General features: G+C 38.2%; 1 protein-coding gene and 1 pseudogene across 4 annotated transcripts in view; one reads left to right on the top strand and one right to left on the bottom strand.

The window, feature by feature from the left end:
* The window catches only part of LOC145479970 (fidgetin-like protein 1), a 208,423-nt gene that overhangs the window by 49,540 nt on the left and 136,909 nt on the right, over nt 1-21,974 (top strand). For all 3 annotated transcript variants that reach the window (XM_081458455.1, XM_081458456.1, XM_081458457.1), the window contains exon 6: nt 6,837-6,891. In XM_081458455.1, coding sequence (XP_081314581.1) covers nt 6,837-6,891 — 55 coding nt within the window. The remainder of the gene's footprint in view (nt 1-6,836; nt 6,892-21,974) is intronic.
* Nucleotides 16,957-21,974, bottom strand: part of LOC145480087 (uncharacterized) — a 337,189-nt pseudogene continuing 332,171 nt past the window's right edge. Inside the window, exon 2 of the transcript XR_014048506.1 lies at nt 16,957-16,994. The product of XR_014048506.1 is annotated as an uncharacterized LOC145480087 (transcript). The remainder of the gene's footprint in view (nt 16,995-21,974) is intronic.

Raw genomic sequence — 21,974 nt, 5'->3', positions numbered from 1 at the left:
ATCCGTCAGGAACCAATTGAGCTCAGTAACTTGCTGATTGAGAAGATTAGTCCACTGTATTTCCAGCTCAAAGAACAGGGTTGTAAATGCTTGGCTTTGTTTGCATTTTGGAATGAATACATGGAAATGGTGTGGCTACTGTTGAATTTCATCCACGGTGACAGAGATGCTAATTGGCTTCTGCATCTTGAAACATTCAATACAATGGTACCCTATGACAGAGCATTTGACCACCTAAACTACTTTAGATGGGTAACAGTTAACCTAACAGATATGAAGATGCTGGAAGAGGTCGCCCCAACAGTACATCAAGAGTTCACTGAGAATAGAGCCCATGCTGTATCAACATCATCTTCCGAGTCATTGTTCAATTCTGTCTCACCAGACATGGCATTGGAGCAGACAGTGAAGAGAGATTCCAAAACCAAAGGACGAATTGTTGGAGTTACTGGTATGGAGGGAACACGAGATAGGTGGACACTCACAGCTCATATGATGGCAGCAGCAACAGCTTCTTTCAAAGTGGGATCTCAGCAGGTTCAAGCCTCCATAAAGAACTGGGGTCACAAAGAATTGAAAGAGATGAAAATGACGTGAATAATATTATTTAGTGAATTGACACGAAATTGGTAAATCCATTCGATATTGGTCAGTACAAAGGAGAAAAGATGCCACTGATCAATATCGCCACTGGGACAGTTGCACCATCTGAAGTTTTGGAATCTTTACTCAGTGCTAAGGAGCAAGGCAAAAAGGCAGTGGGAGAGTTTGTCCAAGCTAGGCCAATATCTGACAAGGAGAATTTCTGGGATCCTTTGAAGAAAATCAACATCAAAACCTTTCAAAGTCTGAACAAACCTATTTTGCCAAGTATGGGAAACCAGGCTCTGAAGACAATCAACTCTGACAGGCAGGTGTATGGTAGACATCTTGTAGTGTCCAAAAGCCGTGACATTGATCTAGAAGAAGTGCAGTTGTATGAACTTGCATCTGTCCCCCTTGCATTAGCCATCATGGATGGGTCTCTGAGGAAACCAACCAAGAGTACTTTGCTGAAGGAACTAGAACTGGACAGTCTCGCCAAGAGCACACTTCCTGCTTATAGTCTTCATCAAACAGCGTACATAGTTGACCTTCTGGCAGAAATTCAGATGTTGTCAAAAGGAAAGATGAAAACATTCAGAGAGCCATCTGACACAATTGCAGGAACTACTATTGCTAAATTCCAGTTCGCAAGTCAAGTCCATATTGTCCCAGACCGATATGATGTAGAAGACTTGATTAAGTTGGGAGAAAGATCCAGACGATCTCTGTAGATGGCCATAGAAATAAAGATTCAGACCAGAGAAACGAAGTTACCTGTCAGTCTCAAACGTTATTTGTCCAGTGGGAAAAACAGATCCAATTTGTTGACGTTTCTACATTTATGTGATTGGTGTGAGAACCTTCCCATACAACTCAAGGATGGCCAAACACTCATTCTAGCGTCACAAGATGGGTCAGCAGTGAAAGTCACTAAGACATTGAACAGAAGACATAATTCCTCTCTATTCCAACCATGAGGAAGCAGACAGTGGGATGTTTGTGCATTGTGAATATATTGCAAACCAGTCATCAGACATCAACAATTCTTCCAAGAGGATCATCGTTTTGTTCTCCAGACACAGATGTGGCAGTTTTGTGTTGGTATCACTTCAGCCAACTGTCCATTCAAGAGCTTTGGTTCCACACAGGTACTAGAAGAAACAAAAGGTTCATTCCTGTGCACGACGCTGTTGAAAAAGTGGGTCCAGACTTGTGCAATCTTTTACCAGCCATGCATGCCTCGACAGAATGCGATTCCACGAGTAACCTAAAGAGCATAGGCAAAAAGGGAGGGTTCACTACACTGAAGAAACATAAAGATGACCTTGTTGGACTGAAGAACCTGGGTACAGACTGCACAGTCAAGCAATGAAACTTTGACTGTTTCTTTCAAATTTATCGGTCTTCTATATGGAGAAGCTACTTCAAATTTGAACCGTCTCAGGCACAAGCTTGTTACTAAGAAACACCTGGAGAAAAGCAAACTTCTGGCTACTGAAGATAGTGCATTGTATCATGTCAAAAGAGCACAATGATCGACCCATCAGGTTCACGAACAAGAAAAGTACAGGTTAAATGATTATTAAATGGGTGCAGTGACTATCTAGCAGAGTAGACTATTATTTTTCCCCGCACTAGACATAGATAATTTTTTAAGTTTGCAGACGCAACTTCCCAATGCTGCAGTCAACTGAAGTTTTAATAATTAGATTTTTATTTATTTTGGATGTAAAATCTGCCTAAATTGTCTCAGTATAAATCTACTGGTGTTCTATCACGAATGATGTTCTCTGATTAGCTACACTACTCACTATCTATTCTGTTATAGATAGTGAGTAGTGTAGCAGAGTGCCCTTGTTAACAAAATGAGAGCTGCTTCTTGGTGTTTTTGAAGTGTCTGTGAAGAGCATTTAAACTTCTTTTAAAAAGTAAAGGTTAAAACTACTATTAGATTTATATTAAAACAATTAGATTATTCACTCTTGATTTCTATGTGTGATAGTTGACTCGGGCTGCATCGTCATCAGCTATCATGCGATAGAAATCTCGAGCTCATAATCTAATTGTTTATTAGTATAAATCTACTAGCGTTCTATCACGAATGCTGTTCTCTGATCGGCTACGCTACTCACTATCTATTCTCTGATAGATAGCGAGTAGCGTAGCAGTGTGCCCATGTTAACAAAATGACGGCCGCCTCTTGGCATTTTCAAAGTGTCTGTGAAGAGCATTTAAACTTCGTTTAAAAAGTAAAGTTTAAAACTATTAGATTTATACTGAAACAATTAGATTATTTGCTCTCAATTTCTGTGTGTGATAGTTGACTCGGGCTGCACCCTCATCAACTATCACGTGATAGAAATCGTGAGCTCCCAATCTAATTGTTTAATATTTTTCTCAGTAGTTTTTAATTGATAAGTGAAAGGAACTTTATACAAAAATAAGAAATATAAAATGCCCTTTCCGAAAAGATGTTTAAGATTGCATGTATGGATAAAATATACTCGGCGATATTGACTTTCCGTTTTTGTCAATTTTATGATGTCATAATCTGATCATGTGACTTATTATAAACATCATCATGTTATCCATGGCATGAACTCAATCTTGTGAAAATCTTGTATTGTTAGACAAAATCTGTTGATGGCCATAGCTGATAAACTATTTCACCCCTTGTCCCAGATTGTTGTGAAAATCACTAAAAAACATGTAGATACTCAGGAGAAGTGTACTTTAAGGTGCTGTAAATTACCATGGCCCACTTGGCCAGCTCCACTACCACCCCATTATTATTCCCTAAGGTCTAAAGAACATTGCTGGGTGAGTCAAAGTCTGCCAGCTCGTCGAGTAAACAAAATCATTTTTTAACCCCCTTTCCCAGCGTGGGCACCCGGACCACCTGATTGTCCTTATTGCCATGACATTGATCAGACACCACTCCATTTATTTGTGGAATGTTCAATTGCTAAATCCTTTTGAAATAAATTTACAAAGTGGTACAATGCTGCATGTAGAGGAACATTGTTTTGGAGTAAAACAAAATGATCTATGGTGTTTTAAAACACACATCATCTGGTTTAACCCTAAATCACTTGATCATAATTGGAAAATACTTTCTTTACATTAATGCAGTACAAGATGAAAAAAGACCCCAGTTCACAGATTTCGTAACACTCGTTAATGAAAAAAATTGATTTTCAAAGCTACATTGTGATTATGACAAATAAATTACTTTCTTTTACTAAAAAGTGGTCCAACTTTTAAACAATTAACTATTGGAGGCTAGCTGTGGAAATACAATATTGTTGCTATCTATTTGTAACTAACTTAATTACATTTATCAATTTGTAAGTAATTGTATTGTATTGTAGCATAAGTATTGTTTTGTCAGTTATATTGTATTTTAAGTAGTTTTGTATTTCTTTAAGTCGTTTTTGTACTGTATTGTTATTAGTCTAAGTATTACTTTATAAGTAGTATAGTTTAAGTAGTGTGTTGTACTTTGTTGTGCATGAAATTAAAATTAAATATACATATATATAAAAATGTTGAAAGTTACTCTGGCTTTGTTTATACCGACTTTGACATCTTCATCTGAACCTCTGTCAGTGCTGATTATACTACCTGGGTAAACAAAAGATGTTACTTCGTTTAATATAGTATCCCTCACTATGATTTGTCTGTTGGTGCAGTTGACCTTCATAACCTTGGTCTGTTCACATTTTAGATGCGGGCCAAGCTTAATGGAATTAGCTGTTAATTGTGCTGTTTTGTCCTGCACTTGCTTGTTGTTACTTGACACAAGGGAGATATCATTAGCAACTCTAAATAGTTGAGGTGCTCCCCTATGTTCTACTGGATACCATTTTGCTGTCCTCTTGTTGTTTCCTTCATGAGCCAGTCAAAAGCAAGTAGAAACAAGAACGGTAACCGTAAAGCTCTCTGACAATTTACCAACATGAAGGACTTTGCAGGTCATCCTATGATAGGAGTTTCTGATGATTCAAATGAATTTCCCTGGTATGCCGTAGTGTTTCATGAGGCACCAAAGAATTCTTCTATCCAGGCTAGCAAAAGCCCTCTTGAAGTCGACGGAGTTGACGTAAAGGGAATTATTCCATTCACTAGACTGTTAGTGCAGTTAGCTCTCAATGATGGAAACAGTAGCATGACACCGTTAAAAAGTCTGCAGTCTGCATTTCACCCCGGTCTGCAGTCTGCATTTTCCCGTGGTCTGCAGTCCACACTCTACATTTTACACTGACCAAAATAGGAAATTACTGGGTTGCTGCTTTTTTGCTGGTGCTGCTTTACAAAAACTTTTGTTTTATTCATTTCAAACAATTTGAACCTTGGCTAGCTTTGGACAGAATTATTTTATTGTTCGAAGTCAACAAATGTAATTGAATTAAATGAAATAGCCAATGAATTTGAACTGTTCCCTTGATTAGCATTTTATAAGGAAAAGTGTGAGCAGTTGCCTCTGCTGTTAAAACATTCTTAAAATTGCTTCTATAATGATTACTAGACTAACTGCTTCCCACTGTGGTTGATGATAGCTGTTAGCAGTAATAAAGATTATTGCTGTGCATGTGACATTTTCAATTAACCAACTGGAGTGATTTCAAAGTTCAAAAATATGTTTGGGATGCATGACTAAGTGCAGTTAAACACAGAGTGAGCCTATATAACAAGGCTGAGGTGTCCAGCCTGCCAATCACAAATCCCAACAGGCCACCAATGCTAACATTTGACTGGTTTATTCACTCAGGTCTAATTTTTAGCATGTACAGAGTTGCCACTTAGTTCTGGAGAGTGGTTGGGTGTAATTTTCTGTTGTGTTTTAGAAATAAGCAACACCTTTTGAATTAAATGAACAATAGCTTTAGGAGAAGAGTTTAGAAAGATAATTGATTTTTTTTATTTCAACTTCACAATTTGTTTTTCCACTTGCGAAAGCATATCGTAATATGTTTTTGAGCTGTTTTAATACTGAAATGAAAATGCTGTGTCTTGCACTTTCAATGCTTGAAAGAAAATGGAGTCACTTTACAGTTGAGAAATTGGCTTGGAAACTGAAACTCGTATAAGACCCAAGAGACAAGTAGACGGCCCCTAAAAAAAGTATTATATCTACGGTAATATAGTTATTCTTCAGCCAGTTATCTAAAAGAGATTCCATAAGGTGAGCATTGACTGCTGTTGTGATCTTACTGCTCAAATTCAGTCAGTATTTTACGAATGCAATTTTTATTTTTATTGCATTCAGCCATGAGTCTTCCTCCTCCTTTTCTAACATTGATATTCAGGTGAAATTTCACTTTGCCATTTTTCAAGTTCTCCGAATAATTTTGAATGTTCCTGTGTTTGCAGCCCAACCAAAATCACCTTTTACGAGATTTGTTTTTGTTCTCGGCATGCTAAGATAAATGGAAATAGATAGCTCATTGATCGCATATGTCAGCTTAGTTAGCGTTGAAATTTGAATGTTCCATGAAGTGACTGCCGAACAGACGAAGAGAATTGATTGTTTTTGTTCTTCCAAATGCATCATCCAAAGGGTTAACGTTAGTCTGTTTTTCACTGTATTCTTATTACTCACCATATTTTATTCTACGTGAATGACTCTGCTATTTTAACCAAAAAAAATGCGTTTTCTTCTCAACTTCTACTGGTGTACGACTGCTATTTCAGCTTTCGTCCATTACACCAAAAAGCCAACAAAGTGCTTCAAAGGTGGCGTGACCTTGTCTTTTGTAGGCTCACTCCATGTTTAAGAGTAGGTTCCATAATTGAAGTTGAGTTGGTGCCACATGGGAGCTGGAGAAACCTTAACCTGTGTCAATGTCTTTTATTTAAGTGGCAGTAGATATTGGTGCTATTTGGCTAGTGCTGCTTCTGGGAACCGTTTTCTATCGATTCGAAATTTTGCAGTGCAGTTTTAAACTTCGTTTTAAGCTTTTTGTTCCTGTTGCCATCACAATTATAATTATTTTTGGGGGGAGAGGGATGAGTGGGTGATTGTGGTAATTTCCTTCATAAAGACTAATAGTTCTTTCCTAGAGGTTATTGTATTAAAAATGTTCCATTAGCCTTAGAGTGTCTAATTAAAGGTCCAAGTACCCCTAGAAACTTCTTCTTGTCCTGGGATAACATCTACCAGTCAGGTTTAAGGCTTGATAACCTGTCTAACATTGACCCATTGTGCTGTGATGAGTCCATTGATTCCATGGTGTCTTGCATCTCCATAGCCCAGTTTACCGGGACATCCTCGGATAAAGAGAAAAGCAACCAGTCCATGCTCAGGTATAGTTTATTCATAATAAATACTTTTGATTAGTCTATCAATTAAAAAGAAAAAGATTATGTCTACAAAGCATATGAGGTGCCAAAGTGGACAAAAATGCCATTTAGCAATTTTTCTTTCCAATTAATGCATTATGAGTACGGGAAAATTAGTCTAATTGAAATGTGTTTAAGACATTCTAAATTTCCTATTTTAAAAGAATAAAGTATTCTAATAATATTTTTTCATGGCAAGTTTGAAAAAAACTCTGCTCATAAGAATGAAAAATTATCCTATTCTCAGTCCAAAAATACATTGTAATTCCAAAAAAATATTCTAATTAGTGTGCAAATTATTCTCGGTTGAATTTTTTTGTGCTAATTAAAACCCATTTACAATTATCATGCAAAGTTATGCTACATGTAGCTGTGTTGGGCAAGGGTATCGCCGGTGGCCAACGTAATTTACATTTCCCGCTTTTTTGTGCTAACTTTGAAGCTTTGAAATTGAAGACTATTAAGAAAAGCTACAATATGCCTTTAAACCGTCGAGGAAGAGGTGACACAGAGATAGAGAGATTCTTAGAAAATACTCAAGGAGTTCTTGCTCAAAATGCAAGCTTCAGTCAACAATGGGAGACCCAGAATACAAACCTGGATAACTTAGAAAACACTGTTGATCGATCAACCGAGATCTCCACAATGTTTACCGTTCTTTACTAGAGTGTACCCACTGACAGCGCTGCAAATAATTCAGTTTTTGGCCTGATGAGTACTTCAGACACAACACGAACAGAGAGTACCTGTTTTTTCGAATACCAATGCCCAGTGAGCTGCAGTTACGAAAAAGGTTGTCCTCGTTTTGAAATTATGAAGGGTCAACTGGAATTCTTGCAAAGAAAACATTTTAGCTGGGCTAGCATTGCTAAATTACTGGGAATTTCAGAACAAACTCCTAGAAGACGAAGAGAGGAATTTGAACTCAAAACAGACGATTTTACTGAGATTTCAGAGAACAACCTTACAGCTGTCATTCAATCAGTGAAGTCGGTCACTCTCGATATTGGCCAGAGTCGCATACTAGGTGCTTTGAGGAGCAGAGGTCTGCGTGTGCAGCACTGGTGGGTCCATGAAATAATGAGGAAAATAGACCTAGTTGGCACTGCACTTCTTGCTCACTGGTAAGTCTGCAGAATGTCAGAGTAGAATGCCTCCATAGAGATGTTTACATTGGCGTGTTATCACACTTTGCCTTGATTTTCAATGGCTTGGAGAGTAGTGGCCTTAATCCGGACATCATAGTTTATGTATATGTACTGCATTTCATTTTCATTCCAAGAATTAAGGTATCAGTAAGGGTAAAATTTGCCATTTTGCATAATTTTGCATAATTTTACTTTTTTAAGCGGCTGGGTAAATCTTAAGGTAATCTTTACGATAAACAAAACTCCACAAAAAAGTATTATATCTGCCACTAGTTATTGTACGAGAAAGATTTTTTGCATATTAATTGCTTAATTGAGAGTTGACAAGTTCTGTCGAATGAATTAATTATTGAGGCAAGAAGTCACATGACATCAAGATCATGCTGAGTTGACACATGTTTCACGTGTCATAATCAGTGCCGGATGTCTTCAAAGAATAAAAAGCGATCTTGGCCGTTTTCATCGGCTAAAGGAAGGCCAAAGAAGGCGAAAAACACTCTCGACAAAGAGTGGGCCACTAAATTAGTGGAAAGCGTCAAAGGGTTGTTTTACAACTAAGAAAAATTGCTGGATAAACTCTACAATGATTGCGATCACAAAGCCAGTGAGCAAGCTGAAATGAGCGCAAGGTACGCTAAAATACTGTTAAAAATTTTGAACGCTAATATAGTAAATCAAAAGATAATTTTACGTTTACTAACCTTGGAATTCTGACTTCACACATGAAAAAAGCGGTTTATGCACTGTTGAATAATTTATTGTGTGCCATCGCGGGAAATTTGTACCTGTTCCATGTTAACTGTTGCAGTCCTGTTGTTATACAGAAAGTTGATTCTTCTGCAGTGTCTCCCTTGGTGGATAATCTCATAACTCTTGATGCTGCTGAATTTTAAATTTTTTGTATGTGCATTTTGAGTTCCAGGTCGGCAGCCCCAGGACCAAATTGGCTGAAATTCGGAGTGAACATTGTCAAAAATGTGTCTGTGAATTCTGATTATTCTTTTCATTAAAAAATTATGCCTGTTTTTCGCATGCAGTCCTATTTTTTTCCCTTTTCTAACTTTATTCTCTTGTAAAATAAAGACAAACGCATATGCCAAAAAGCTGAGACACGTCAAAAATCTGAGTCAACTGACTTGAAATCCGGAGGTCGTGAGTTCAAGTCCCGCTCTGACCACTAAGCTGGAGTTGTTTCTTGGTAGACCCTAGTTCAACTCCTCAATCATGCTTGTAAATAGCCAACTGGTCTGCCTCCCGCCAGTTGGGATTTTTAAGCGTATTATGTTTAGTTGATATATTTGTTTCTTTCAGTTTAAGTGGCATGCCTGTGAACTAGCTCGGTGTAGCTAAGCACATTGACCACTATAACCAACAACATTTGAACATTTTTTTTTGAGTGGAATTGCCGCCCAGTTAGCACAGCACAAAGCTTCAGTCCAGAGCAACTTTTCATCTCAGGAATGTTTACTTATGGATACTCACCATTATCAGAATCTGTAGACTTTGATTTATTTGGGTTAGGTGTTGATGATTAGCCTGATGCTCCACAACTAATAGAGCAAAATGATTATGAAATAACAGTGCCAGACATTGATATTGTTTTTCCTGACAAATTAATGGAGTTCTTAAGTAAGGTAGATCCTTTGCAAGATGGTGGCAACCATGGTGTCAATTTGTGCCTGATGTGTGTACAAGCCATCTTGACATCTATGGGTGGAACCTGAACTTAGTACTATTACTTAGTTTGTATCAGTAGGAGAAAGTGGTGTAAGACATTAACCTTATAACAGTGTCAATGGCCAGTAATGTAGACTCCATCTTCTGTCAGGACACTTGCACAAACATATGTCTAGTCTAGGCTACTGTTGCTCAGTTTCAAGTTGGTGTGCACAATGTTGTAACCTCTAAAACAAATTTGGTTAACATCAAAGTACAATTTAGAAATTTATGGACGAAGTGTTCAGGCACTTGCAAAGGTTGTCTGCCGAATAATACCTGTCCCATTCCCAATTAATAGCATGGATACTCAAACCTGCTCAATGGCAGAGGAGCATAGACCCCATTTATAAATAATAGGCAATGAACATTATTATTCAGTATCCTCATGTTATTCAGCCCTACTAGCATATGCAAAATTCAAAGGATTTTATATTCCATGACTAAAACCTTATTGCATTATGTCATAAATCTAAATAATTGACTTAAACACAGGAAAAGAATAAGAATTCCTATTGGAGAAAAGCAATGAATACAACAGATGACATAGTAGAGCCAAACTTGCTCACCTTTTTAAAAGTAGTATTTTTACCACCTGCTGTGGGTTGTTGTCTGTGTATTCAAATCTTTTCCCACCAGCATGGGGAGGTAGTGAGCAGTTATCAGAAACAACAACTCCAACTTTTTATTAACATTTTGTCTCAACAGTTAAATTAGAATCGACTTACATGTAAAGAGCGTTTTTTTATAAAGGGGCAGATATTTTTGATGATTGTATATGAATCTAGTTCCAGTCTTTTTTATCTCTTTTTAAGTGTATATTTTTAGATTTCTTATATAGCTTTTTAGATTTTTGCATATTTTATATTTTATTTCATTCATTAATCATTTATTTATTTTACGCAGGACCTATGTTGATAGCACTTTTTATGACTGAAATGGTCATCCTGCAGAAATATGTTTATTTATTTATGTATTTAAATGAGTCTTACATCATACCAAGAAAAACAGTGAAACATCAACAAAATAAAATGTGCCGTGAGTGTTTTACATCAACAAAAACTCCAACTTTGTATTAACATGTAGTCTCAAAAGTTACAATGGTAAGAAATGTAGCTATTATTGAGCTAAGAGAAACTGTAGAACATGAACAAAACACATGTAAAATGACTTCAACATTTTAGATGGTAATACTACATGTACTGTACTGAACATACTGTTTATCCCATGGGAGTATGGTCAAGTTCAAAATCATACCCCTTATACAACATAAAAGGAAAGTGAAGATTTGTCACTTAAAATACAGGAGAACTCTTCAACGAGTTCATTGTATGACTGGTAAGTACTTGGGATCTCCAAAACAGGTCCACATGTATGAGCCACAGGTCTACGTGTGAGACCATCCAAGCTACTGAATGTTACCTTTTTTGTACTGCAATTCAGTATGTTACTTCCTGTGACAAATCTAAGAAAAGTGCTGATATTCCCTAGCTTCAAGGAATTTTGAATACCTCTTTAGATGGTCAAAGCAGTAGCTGAACTTGCTTCTAAGAGCTGAACAACCTTTGGTGTTGGTTTTCACTCTTGATAGCGGAGCTTCAGTGCGTGAAGCACGCCAGCGAAGCACCATGGGTAAATAAAATTGGTAACTCATCAAGCCAAGAAAATTTGGTTATGACGTCAGCATATGAGCGAGCGAACGCCATCCGCACAGACTCTGGGGGAGGGGGAGGGGCGTCTCGAGGTAGCCCTCACGGGGAAGCTAAGGAATGCCATCTGTTCTGGGTGGGATTTTTCAGAAAAGTTAGGGGAAAAAAAACATTTCTATTTGTCATGATAACAAATGATCGGAGGAGTTGATCTAACGTTTTCAAGATAGGGTTTAACTGAAGCAGAACGTGAAAGAGAACGACAGAGAGCAAGGATTAACAGCCAAAGAAGTGGTGAAGAAGATCGCGAAAGAGCAGGCCAGGGGCTAGAAAGGAGGCGAGATAGTACTGAACAATGGTGTGAACTAGATCGAGTTCGGGCTAGAGAAAGGATATGAAATAATACTGAACAATGCCATGAGGCAGAGCGAACGACGGCCATAGAAAAGAGCTGGAATACCCGAAAAATTTACTCAGAAGACTACACAACTTCGCACGTCAAGATGTGCAAGAAGTCACATGATTTCATCAGGTGATCAACAAGAGAAATCAAACGTGTTTCGCGTGTTTAGAGGAAAAACACAGCGGGAAAAAAGTGGTTGGTTCGTTGATCTATCGAAAAGATTAGTTCAGTCCAGTCTTCGCAACTTTTGCTGGAAGTTTCCGCCTATAGGATTCAAACTGAAATGAACTGCCAAATTGTGTTGAGTGACTTTGTTACATAGAAACGTTCGCGTTGTCCATAAAAATTATGTAGTTGCTTTGGCTAGATAAGCTTAGAAGTTAAGCTTATATCTTCAATGGGAGTTTTAAGGTCTCCTTGATTATCTGATTTGGAACCATACTGGGAGAAATTTGATAAATTTCAAACAATAAGACTAGAGTCGTTGTTGAATATAAAGTTGCATATTGTAAACAAACAAGCTTAGTTTTCTGTCGTTTTTTGCTGTATACCGATAACCTCATGTCTAAAAGTAATAAAACTGTATTTGTAAATACTGCCAGGCGAGTTTTGAAGTTTTCTTTGTGTTAGTAAGGACAGCCACTTTGTAGACTGCTATAATTTCTTCTTCTGTTTCCCTTTGGAAGAAGGAAAACCATCGATTTGCTATCCTTGACACCTTTTGATGCTCGTATGTTGTCATGCATACTGCGTTTACAAATTATGGAGACTTCCTTGTTTTTTTTGTTTAATTTATTGGGTTTAGTGAAATGTTTGGGTGAATTTCTTTTAAGGTTCTTGGTAAAAGACTGGTAAAGCTACGGCCGAAAAAAGGACTGCAAAGCCGTCGGCAAAAATAATATTCAAATTACGCTTTGGCGCGAATAGTTATTAAACTTGAACACCACAAGTCTTTGAGATTTTGGACGTTTTCTGGCTTCTAAATGCATTTGTTGGCTTTAACTGGAATGATAATCTATCTTAAATGAATTTTCTGTACATTTCTGGCATCCTTCGCTTGATTCAGGTGGAGTGATATACATATTGTGTTTATGTAGGTTTCCTCAGTTTTGTTGTTGTCGTTGAAATTTCGAGTGGATGATTAGTATTACACAAGGCTTGCTGATGCAGCAAGTATGGAGCATAATTTTCCAAAATACTAAATCCATACACTCTTCTGAAACGTGGCAAATTGCTAGTAGCACCTCCACATTCCCGTTTTGCACATGGACATGAACTATTTTTTCTACATCTATCAGTGACCCTGCATGCAGAGAAAGCTCTACACAGAGATTATTCCATTGGTGCCACTGCATTTGGGGATACATGGTCCCTATTTTTCAATTCTTTGAGAGGGTTTACGTGTTCAACTTTGGTGCATGTAGGATATATTTTTTATCCATTTAGCTGTAATTTTACTGATGTCTTAATTAAACATATCTTGGATTTGGTTGACCAAATGCACATATGCATCAAAACCTCCGAGTGTGTTCAATTGTCTACATGTAGTGAAGGCAAAATATGTGTAGATGGTATACCTTACCTATAGCTTACTGATTAATTTTTGACATAATTTAATTACAAAATCGTATATTTGATGGGGTCACCCAGTAGTTAACAATCCCTGTAGTCCACAATCTTTGTGGAGAAAAAAACACATCAATTATTGAAGTTGAAATATAAAATTATTAATGATAGCCTACATACTGTAAGTGTTCATCCACAAAGTGTTATTTTTACCATTAATGCCAGGGGGATTTCTTCATTGTGAATGTTGCAATGTTGCAATTTTGCAGTAGGGAATGGATCTCATTATATTCCTGTATGCTGTTCTTAAGAGCTTCTGCCTGAGAGACCGGGGCAGACTTGGAAATGAAGGTCGGCCGATTTCGCTTAAAATTGGTACACAAAGTTGTTATATGGACTTATGTAATATGCCAAAGTTTCAGGTTCAACGACCATTTTTTAGCCGAGATCTGAATATCAGCCCCTCAGGGGTCCTCAGAGGCTGATTTTTAGTGTAATTTTGGCCACTTTTCATTCTCTCTTTTAGCAACGTAAAATTAATTTCATGCAAAACCAAAACCATATTTGTAACGCCCTATCGTTAGGCTTCTATGGGTAAAAACATTAGCTCATGGGAAGTTTTCGTTAACCTATGGCTGTGATCACAACTTAGTCCTATCTGAAGCATATAGGGAGTAACCAGAAATGGCCTGTTTTTTAGACCGCATATTTTCCATGCCCATGTTTTATATCGTGAAGTCTTAGTATCCATGCAAAGTTCAGCCCTTAGTTTAGTAATACCAAGAAAAAAATACTAAGGTTGAGGCTTTTTTACTACGAAAAAACTTACGAGAAGATGACTAACCAGGCCACTTCCGGTTTAAGTTTCAACAAAGTGTGTCTGTAAAAATCAGCCATTTCATCTCGATAAATACCTTTTTTTCTTCTAAGTCGGGAATTAGAGACTGTGAAGTTAATTCTAACCGAAAAGGCTTGCCGTTAATCAGAAATTTTCATGTGACTTTTTTACGACCGATCAGATTTTGGTCCGGCAACGGTTACAAATTTTGTGGAAGAAGTCTTGAAAATTATGGATAATGGAGTTGCTGGACTTCTTTTCTGAAGAAAAACAACTTATCAGTCCCTCTAAATGCAATCACAACGTCTCTCATGACACCACTTGAAAATCGCTTTGAACCTCGAATAAATTTCGAATATATTTATAGCTAATTGTAAAATTAAATGCAGTCTCACTATTCCAGTCTATACGGTTTAGAGGCACGCTCCTTTCTTATAATCCATTAAAAGTGCAGCAACATTAAAAACCTTAGCCCCAGCGATAAATTGATCGTGAGTGCATCCCTGTGAGTAATGAAAATTCAGGTTGGTTCATACCGTACGTGACGAGGTCACGACACGCCAACTTATCTGAAGTTTGCTGGCTATGATTGTCTTGGAATTCAGTTTTTTCCCGTCTAGATTTGTCTCCTTGATACTGCAGAGAATCATCAGGTATAGAACTTGCATGAGAACCTAAAGAACGAATGGATATGCTACAGAATACTTATTCATACCCAGTCCCCTGGTGCAAACAGCCTAGGTATTATAAATTGGGGAAGTCCAAGATGATCCGTTTTCCCCGCCAAGTCGCTGAATGTCTGACTAAATTACCAGAAAATTACTCATTGGCACACTTTCCCTTTCTCTATTGGGATTTTCCTTTTGCTGCTTTCTCAGTCCGCACAGATCCAGACTAAATCGGTGTACTGCATATATCCAGAGATAGGACAGGGGAGGAGTGGATTTTCCTTCAAAGACTACTGCTTATAGCACCCTAGCTGTAGAATTGCTGACCCTTAACTCCAATTTCCATAAAAAAGAAGTGATAATCCCCAGGACGACCAGTATGTTTGGTGTAGGTGGTATGGTAAGTCGTCACAAAGTCCAGTGCCTCATTCCTGCTGGGGCTTAAATTGGTTGTTGCTCTTCTTCCCTGAACAAGATGATAATCACCGGCTCCCATTTATACATCTGGGTGAAGAGAGACACCGTGAAAGAAAATTGCCTTTCCCAAGATGACATGACAACGCCCTAGTAACCAGGAGCGCTCGATCCGGAGTCCAGCCGCAACCATTAGGCCGCGACTGTGCTATGCGCTAGGCAGTTGTCAGTTTTGTATAGAATCCGAACGCGTTACTACGTTACATGTTTACTTCAGTCTCTCGTAAATTGATAAAATGCAACCGTGAAATGAATATATGGCCAGCACATGGACATCTTGCCTGCTGGATTGTTTATTTACAAGAAAAGAAACTATCTGCGATCAAGTAATTAAACTTATTAAATCTATTCATTCTTTAAGTGAATTTGTTTCATTTGAGTGTGCTTGAAAGGCAGAGGAGCGAAAAAGTCTGGCTATTACAATTTAGTCTCCTCGAAAACTGAAAACATGATTATACAGTGTCCCGTTTGGAAAGAAGATGACATATGCAGTGCACGAGATAACAAGCCGCCAGAGGCTGCTGTGACTCTCCCATTAGCGATGTTAGATCGAGATGTTACCCACCTGCTGGCCAAAGTAAAGTGGGCACTGGTGGTAATAAACTGGCCACTTACCATAGAGTTGAAAATTTCCCCGAATGGAAGTTAAAGTATGAATTAAAGAAGACTGCCCATGTCACCGCTGAAAATTCACTCGTTTGCGTGACCAAAGTGGGCCATGTCAGCACCCTTTTTGAAGAAATCAAAGAAGGTTACCGCTGACGTTTCAGATAGCATATTTCAGGCGTTTGGCATTGTAATACCTATTGCATCCATAAGTATCCAAGGTTAGAGTGACTGCATGCATGTTCATCAGACATAAATTTATTTTGCACGTTCAAAGATTTTTTTACATGCTTTAATGTCTTTAATTCGTTCCACTGGTTCAAGGATCGTTGTTCCATCATCATCTGCATACACATTGAAACAAAATATCTCTAACTTAAATTGTCTACCCAGTACCCGCCCACAATTCGACGCCATATTGGATGTTGTTTCACTTGAAAAGTCGAAAGGACTTGGTGATGAATTAAGTAGTTTCACATGCCCAATATTAAATCAGAGTAGAGACGCTTCATGTGTCATGCTCAAACAATGTAATCTCTTGGTGAAAATAGGAAGTAATTTGACCCTCTATTGTATCACGAGGATTACTAATACTTGCAATCTCTATGCGGTCTAAAAAACAGGCCATTTCCGGTTACTCCCTATATGCTTCAAATAGGACTAAGTTGTGATCACAGCCATAGGCTAACGAAAACTTCCCGTGAGCTAATGTTTTTACCCATAGAAGCCTAACGATAGGGCGTTACAAATATGGTTTTGGTTTTGCATGAAATTAATTTTACGTTGCTAAAAGAGAGAATGAAAAGTGGCCAAAATTACACTAAAAATCAGCCTCTGAGGACCCCTGAGGGGCTGATATTCAGATCTCGGTTAAAAAATGCTTGTTGAACCTGAAACTTTGGCATATTACATAAGTCCACATAACGACTTTGTGTACCAATTTTAAGCGAAATCGGCCGACCTTCATTTCCAAGTCTGCCCCAGTCTCTCAGGCAGAAGCTCTTAATACTGTACAGCTGTCATACCTTTAACTGTATCTTTTTAGTCACTTTTGGGAAGTGTCTTAAGGCTATGTAGAATTCCAGTATTTTTTAAAAGGTAGACATTATTAATAGCATATTTTATGAAAAAAACTGAACTGTTGATGGATGTACAGCATGAAGGCAAATAGCAATGCACGATTATGTTACAAAATACATGTACAAATTCACACCACCACTGAGTCAATTGTAAACATTGTAATATTTAGATTTAGCCAAGCCTAAAAGTAGAGCTCCTGGGCCGGGTTGCTCAAAGCCCGAGTAAGCTAACCCAGGATTTTGACGTGAGTTTTGTAACTTTGCATTGAGGTTTTCTGTTTATAATGTCTGGCCTTCTGTTTTGAGTTTCAATAATCTCAAACTACATAAAACATAAGCAGTGAAAAACATTAGAATACCTTCTGAACAACCCGGCCCTGATCAACAAGTTAACCTACATGTAGCTTGAGCCCACAATCCAATAGAAAACCAGTACTTTGTCAGTGGTCAACTTTTTAAAAAACATGTGACCTTGATGAGCTCTTAACCTGAGCCCGTGATATGGTCACATAATACTGGTCAGCAGATACCTTGTTTTGACAGCTGTCAATTGACCATGACATGGATGTCCAATATCATACATGTACGATTAAACTATGGCCGCCATGTTCCGCGGCATTGGCTTTGTTGGGTGCAACCGCCATGATCCACACTGCTAGACATGTTGACCATGAAAAAATAGTTCTGTGGTTTTCTATTTGTATGCGTGCATGTGGTTCTGTTTCTATAGTTATGGGGCTCCGCTTGGCGGTGGCCGCTGGGAGCTCTGCTATAAAGGTGGCTGTGTCATAAATTGTTTTACAAAAAATGGAAGGAAGTAATAAGTTCATAGTTTCAGGTTACCGTATAGCTTGAGAGGTGTTTCGCATCCAAGAGAAGTAATGCTCCCCTTTTACACTGTACTGTAGACACCTAAACCCCTATATCAAATTAAAGCTTATAAAGCTGGTTATCAAACAAGACCAAGAATTTTGAAATAAAATTAATTATCCAATTATCCAGGCCCTCTAACAGGAGCGTCCAAATCACCTTTAGAAAGCTACAGGTCAATGCAATTTTTTGCTAATTTAATATGTTACTCAGGTTCTAGACCCAAAGTGCTTAAACAATATGTCTGCATTTTGTCATATTCAATTTCAGTGAAAATAAAAATTACAGAACAATTTTGAAATAGGATTAAAAAAATATACGAAGTGATTGCACAAAAATCACTCTTGGAACAAAAAATTCAAAATAAAATATCCCCTGACATGTTTTTGTTGTTTACACATCAAATTAGCTACATCGCTTAGATGCATGACATTCAAAAGGCATATGGTAACCCTAATGACAGCATTTACGACAGAGTGATTCTAAACTATATCTTTATTCTAGATCTAGACTACACAATTATATCACTGTCACTCAAGACTGCATAACCTTCATGATCTCAAGGCAAGGACAAGATCAGATCTACTGACTTTTTCAAAAAGAGGAAGCTTGGGATTGCATAACCCCAGATATGTATGTTTGCCAAGATGACTTCACATCCCAATTTGGTTATTTTTTTTTTAACCAGCACATTCAATACAGACTAAGGACAACAAAAGAAAAGTCACTAACTGGAATGCAAACAGTTCTAAGACCTAAATGGAAGATCAAGATGTCTATAATTATTTGGACCAGGACAATAAACATAAACTGAGAAGAAAGTTGAAGCCACTAGATGGAATGCAAAGAATTTATAGACACTGCAAAAGTGTTACTCTTTTCTTTTCGGTCCAGACTGAAGTGTCATCATGTTCAAGATCATATATTTCATGAAAAGGTTACAAGGATCATATTTGAAATAATTTTCCTAATAGGCCTATTGCAATAGTGGACGACATCGTCTCAGCAAAGACAGGAAGATCTTCCAGTGTCATTTGTTGATTGCAATTATACGTCAGCTGTTTGATCGTAACAGGGTTTCCATAAGAAGTCTGGCCTACTCCACCACCTGGGACTGTTCACCAGTTCTTCAGCACTTAAACCTCAAGAAGCCTCATCTGCAGGGTTTTCCTTTGTATCCACTCTTATCCATTGATTTGGTTCAGAGTACTCATGAATGGTCTGGACTCGGATTGCAATGCAAGTGTGAAATTGTCTTGAATCGTTGGATACATATTGTCAGACAACCTTGCTGTCCGTCCAGAAGACTTCAGGGATGTCACCAAAGTTTAACTCTTTCTTGAGAAAGGAGCTTTTCTCAACGGATAACAGGGCAGCAGTGAACTCTAGTCTTGGGACAGTGATTGGTTTGGAAGGCGTTACTCTGGATTTAGCTGTTGTCAAAGTACAGTGTATCTTGCCTTAAGGGTTGATCATTTTCAGGTGGGAGCACTGACCGTGTCCAGAGGTGCTTGCATCTGAGAAGTTGTGAAACTCCACTGACTTAACATCTCCAAAATTGACGGGCTTGTAACAGCGTGGTATCTTCAGTTTTGCAAGGGTTCCAAGTTGTTCTCTCCATTTCACCCACTGCATTCGTACGGGATCAGGTATTGGATTGTCCCAATGTGCACCGTCCTTGCAAATTCCTTGGAGAATTCTCTCACCTTGGAGTAGAAATGGTGATATTAAACCAAGGGGGTCGTAAACCAAGCTGACAGTGGACAAGATTTCTGCATCTAGTTAGAGGTCGGTCCTTAAGCTCTGCTCTGAAGTGCAATTCATCTGAGTCCACGAACCACTGTACTCCCAAGGCTTGTTTGATGGGTAAGAGATCCTTGCCCATGTCCAGTTCCTTTATTTCTTTGGCATGTTGTTCGACTGGAAAGGCTTCTAGTACATCTCTTTGGTTTGAGATAAATTTGTGCAAGTTGAAGCCCCCTTTCTTGGAAAGGGTCTTGGTGTTTTCTATAAGGTTGATGGCTTGTTCCACTGACGGTACGGACTTCAGACCGTTGTCTACATAGAAGTCATTGTTAGTTTTGAAATGCCAATCGTTTATCAATTTCTTATGCAATTTCCTACTGATTTATTATCAGTTGTTATTCAAGCCAAGTACCTGATTTCAAAATCAAAGCTTTCATAAAATCTTGATCTTCACACGTATGTAATAGTTCTAGAAATTTTGCCGCTAGGAAGTTGTCTTTATTGTGGGCGCCACGTTTCTCACAACACCCTAGTTTTTTCATGTAGCATAGGCAATAAAAGACGACGCGCAACTTCTTTTAGTCAGAGATTGTTAGTGAAGTTACACCGCTACCGTGCTACGATCAGAGGATCCAAGTTACCGCTATTTCAAGTGTATTTTGCTGTCTCTCGGCTACCTTTTGGTGCGAGTCATCAACCAAAGTACGTAAGTTCTTATTGTTTTAGTTACTTGCTAAGTCGTGAATTGTTAGTCTTCTTTGTCGCGAAAAGATTTCATTTAGTTTATCTAGGTTTTGTTGAAATCGCTTTCACAGCTCTACTATTGCTAAGGCTTATTGTCAAGTTGCTTTATTAGTCCAATTGTCATATGATTACCAAATTGTGGTTCTTTCATGCTATATTTAGCTATTTGCACGATAGCCGTTGATATCTTCGTTTGTTACGACAAGAGTTGTTATCGTCTCAGTTCTATTAGTTTCAAGTATCAATTGTCACGTCTATTTGTTTCATGCTGTGATCTTGTTAGTTTTATTATGATTTTTCTATCCTGTTAGATTGGTATTTTATGCCTTATCTAAGTAGGACGTATTCTTAACTATCGCTTTTCAGTTCGAACCTACTACATCTACTTGTACGACTACAACTCCTATTCGTATCTACTACCACTACTTGCGGTCTACAGGTTTTTGCTATTTCTTCAGTCGCTACCTATTGTGAACTAGATCTATGGACTTGATCTGTCATTAAATCAGTTGAATCTACCAAGTGGAGTTCGAATATCTCGCACCGCACTACCCCTGTAGTTGTTTAAGATTTGATTAAAGGCAACCTCTAGAATCTTTACAAGTACAGTCATGACATACAAATTCTGCAGCATCGTTACCACATTCTTCAAAATCATCTGCTGTCGTCTTTAGAGCAAAGTTGGCACATCCAGGGAAGGACACCACCCCAAACAGATGCACAGTCATGCGATATTCGACCAATGACCTTTCGATATTGCCTTGTTCCCACCATAAGAATCTCAGAAGGTTTCTATGCTCATAGGTTATGTTCACTTGGTGGAACATACCTTCCATGACGCAGATAAATTCCGTGGGCTCCTTTCAAAATTGGCATAACACTCCTGTCAGACTTTGTAAGGTCCGGTCCTTGCAATAGTTGTCTGTTCAGGGACTCTCCTTTGCATTCAGCACTTGCATCAAAAACAACTCTTATTTTTCCTGGCTTTTTTGGGTGATGAACACCGTGATGGGGAATGTACCATATGCGACCATTATCAAGAGACAGTTCTTCTGGTGGAATGCGTTCTGCATAACACCTCTCAATGATCTCACTCATGAATCTTTAGTAATCTTTCCGATATGTTGACTCATGCTTTAGTCTTCCCCTCAGTTTCTTGATTCTACTAAGGGCTAGCTCTTTATTGTTAGGAAGCATTCTTTCATCTCTTAGTGGAAGTGGCAACTTGTAGTGTCCATCGTCTCTGTGATGAATCCCTTCCTTGGCTTTCTTCATGAACTTCCTATCGTTGTGGGAAAGGGCTTGGCCATCTTTGTTTCTTTCGTGAAAGTCTGTCTTGAACATTTTTATCACTTCAACAGGCTGAAATATCTCCTTTACCTTTGTCTTGAGGGCGAAGTGACACATCGCCCCATTGCTAGGATTAGCTTCCAGAGAGGCAATATGGTGACAGGAACAATGACTGTCATCTTCTTCATTCTTCTTCATTTCAGGGTTGTCAAATGAGCCGGCAACTGGCGCATTTCACTGGCTATTCCGA

This window comes from Orbicella franksi, chromosome 2 (genome assembly GCF_964199315.1).
Source record: "Orbicella franksi chromosome 2, jaOrbFran1.1, whole genome shotgun sequence".
In the NCBI taxonomy this organism is placed as follows: Eukaryota; Metazoa; Cnidaria; class Anthozoa; order Scleractinia; family Merulinidae; genus Orbicella; species Orbicella franksi.
The sequence above is the reverse complement of the archived record's forward strand: the minus strand, read 5'-3'. Positions and strand labels throughout refer to the sequence as shown.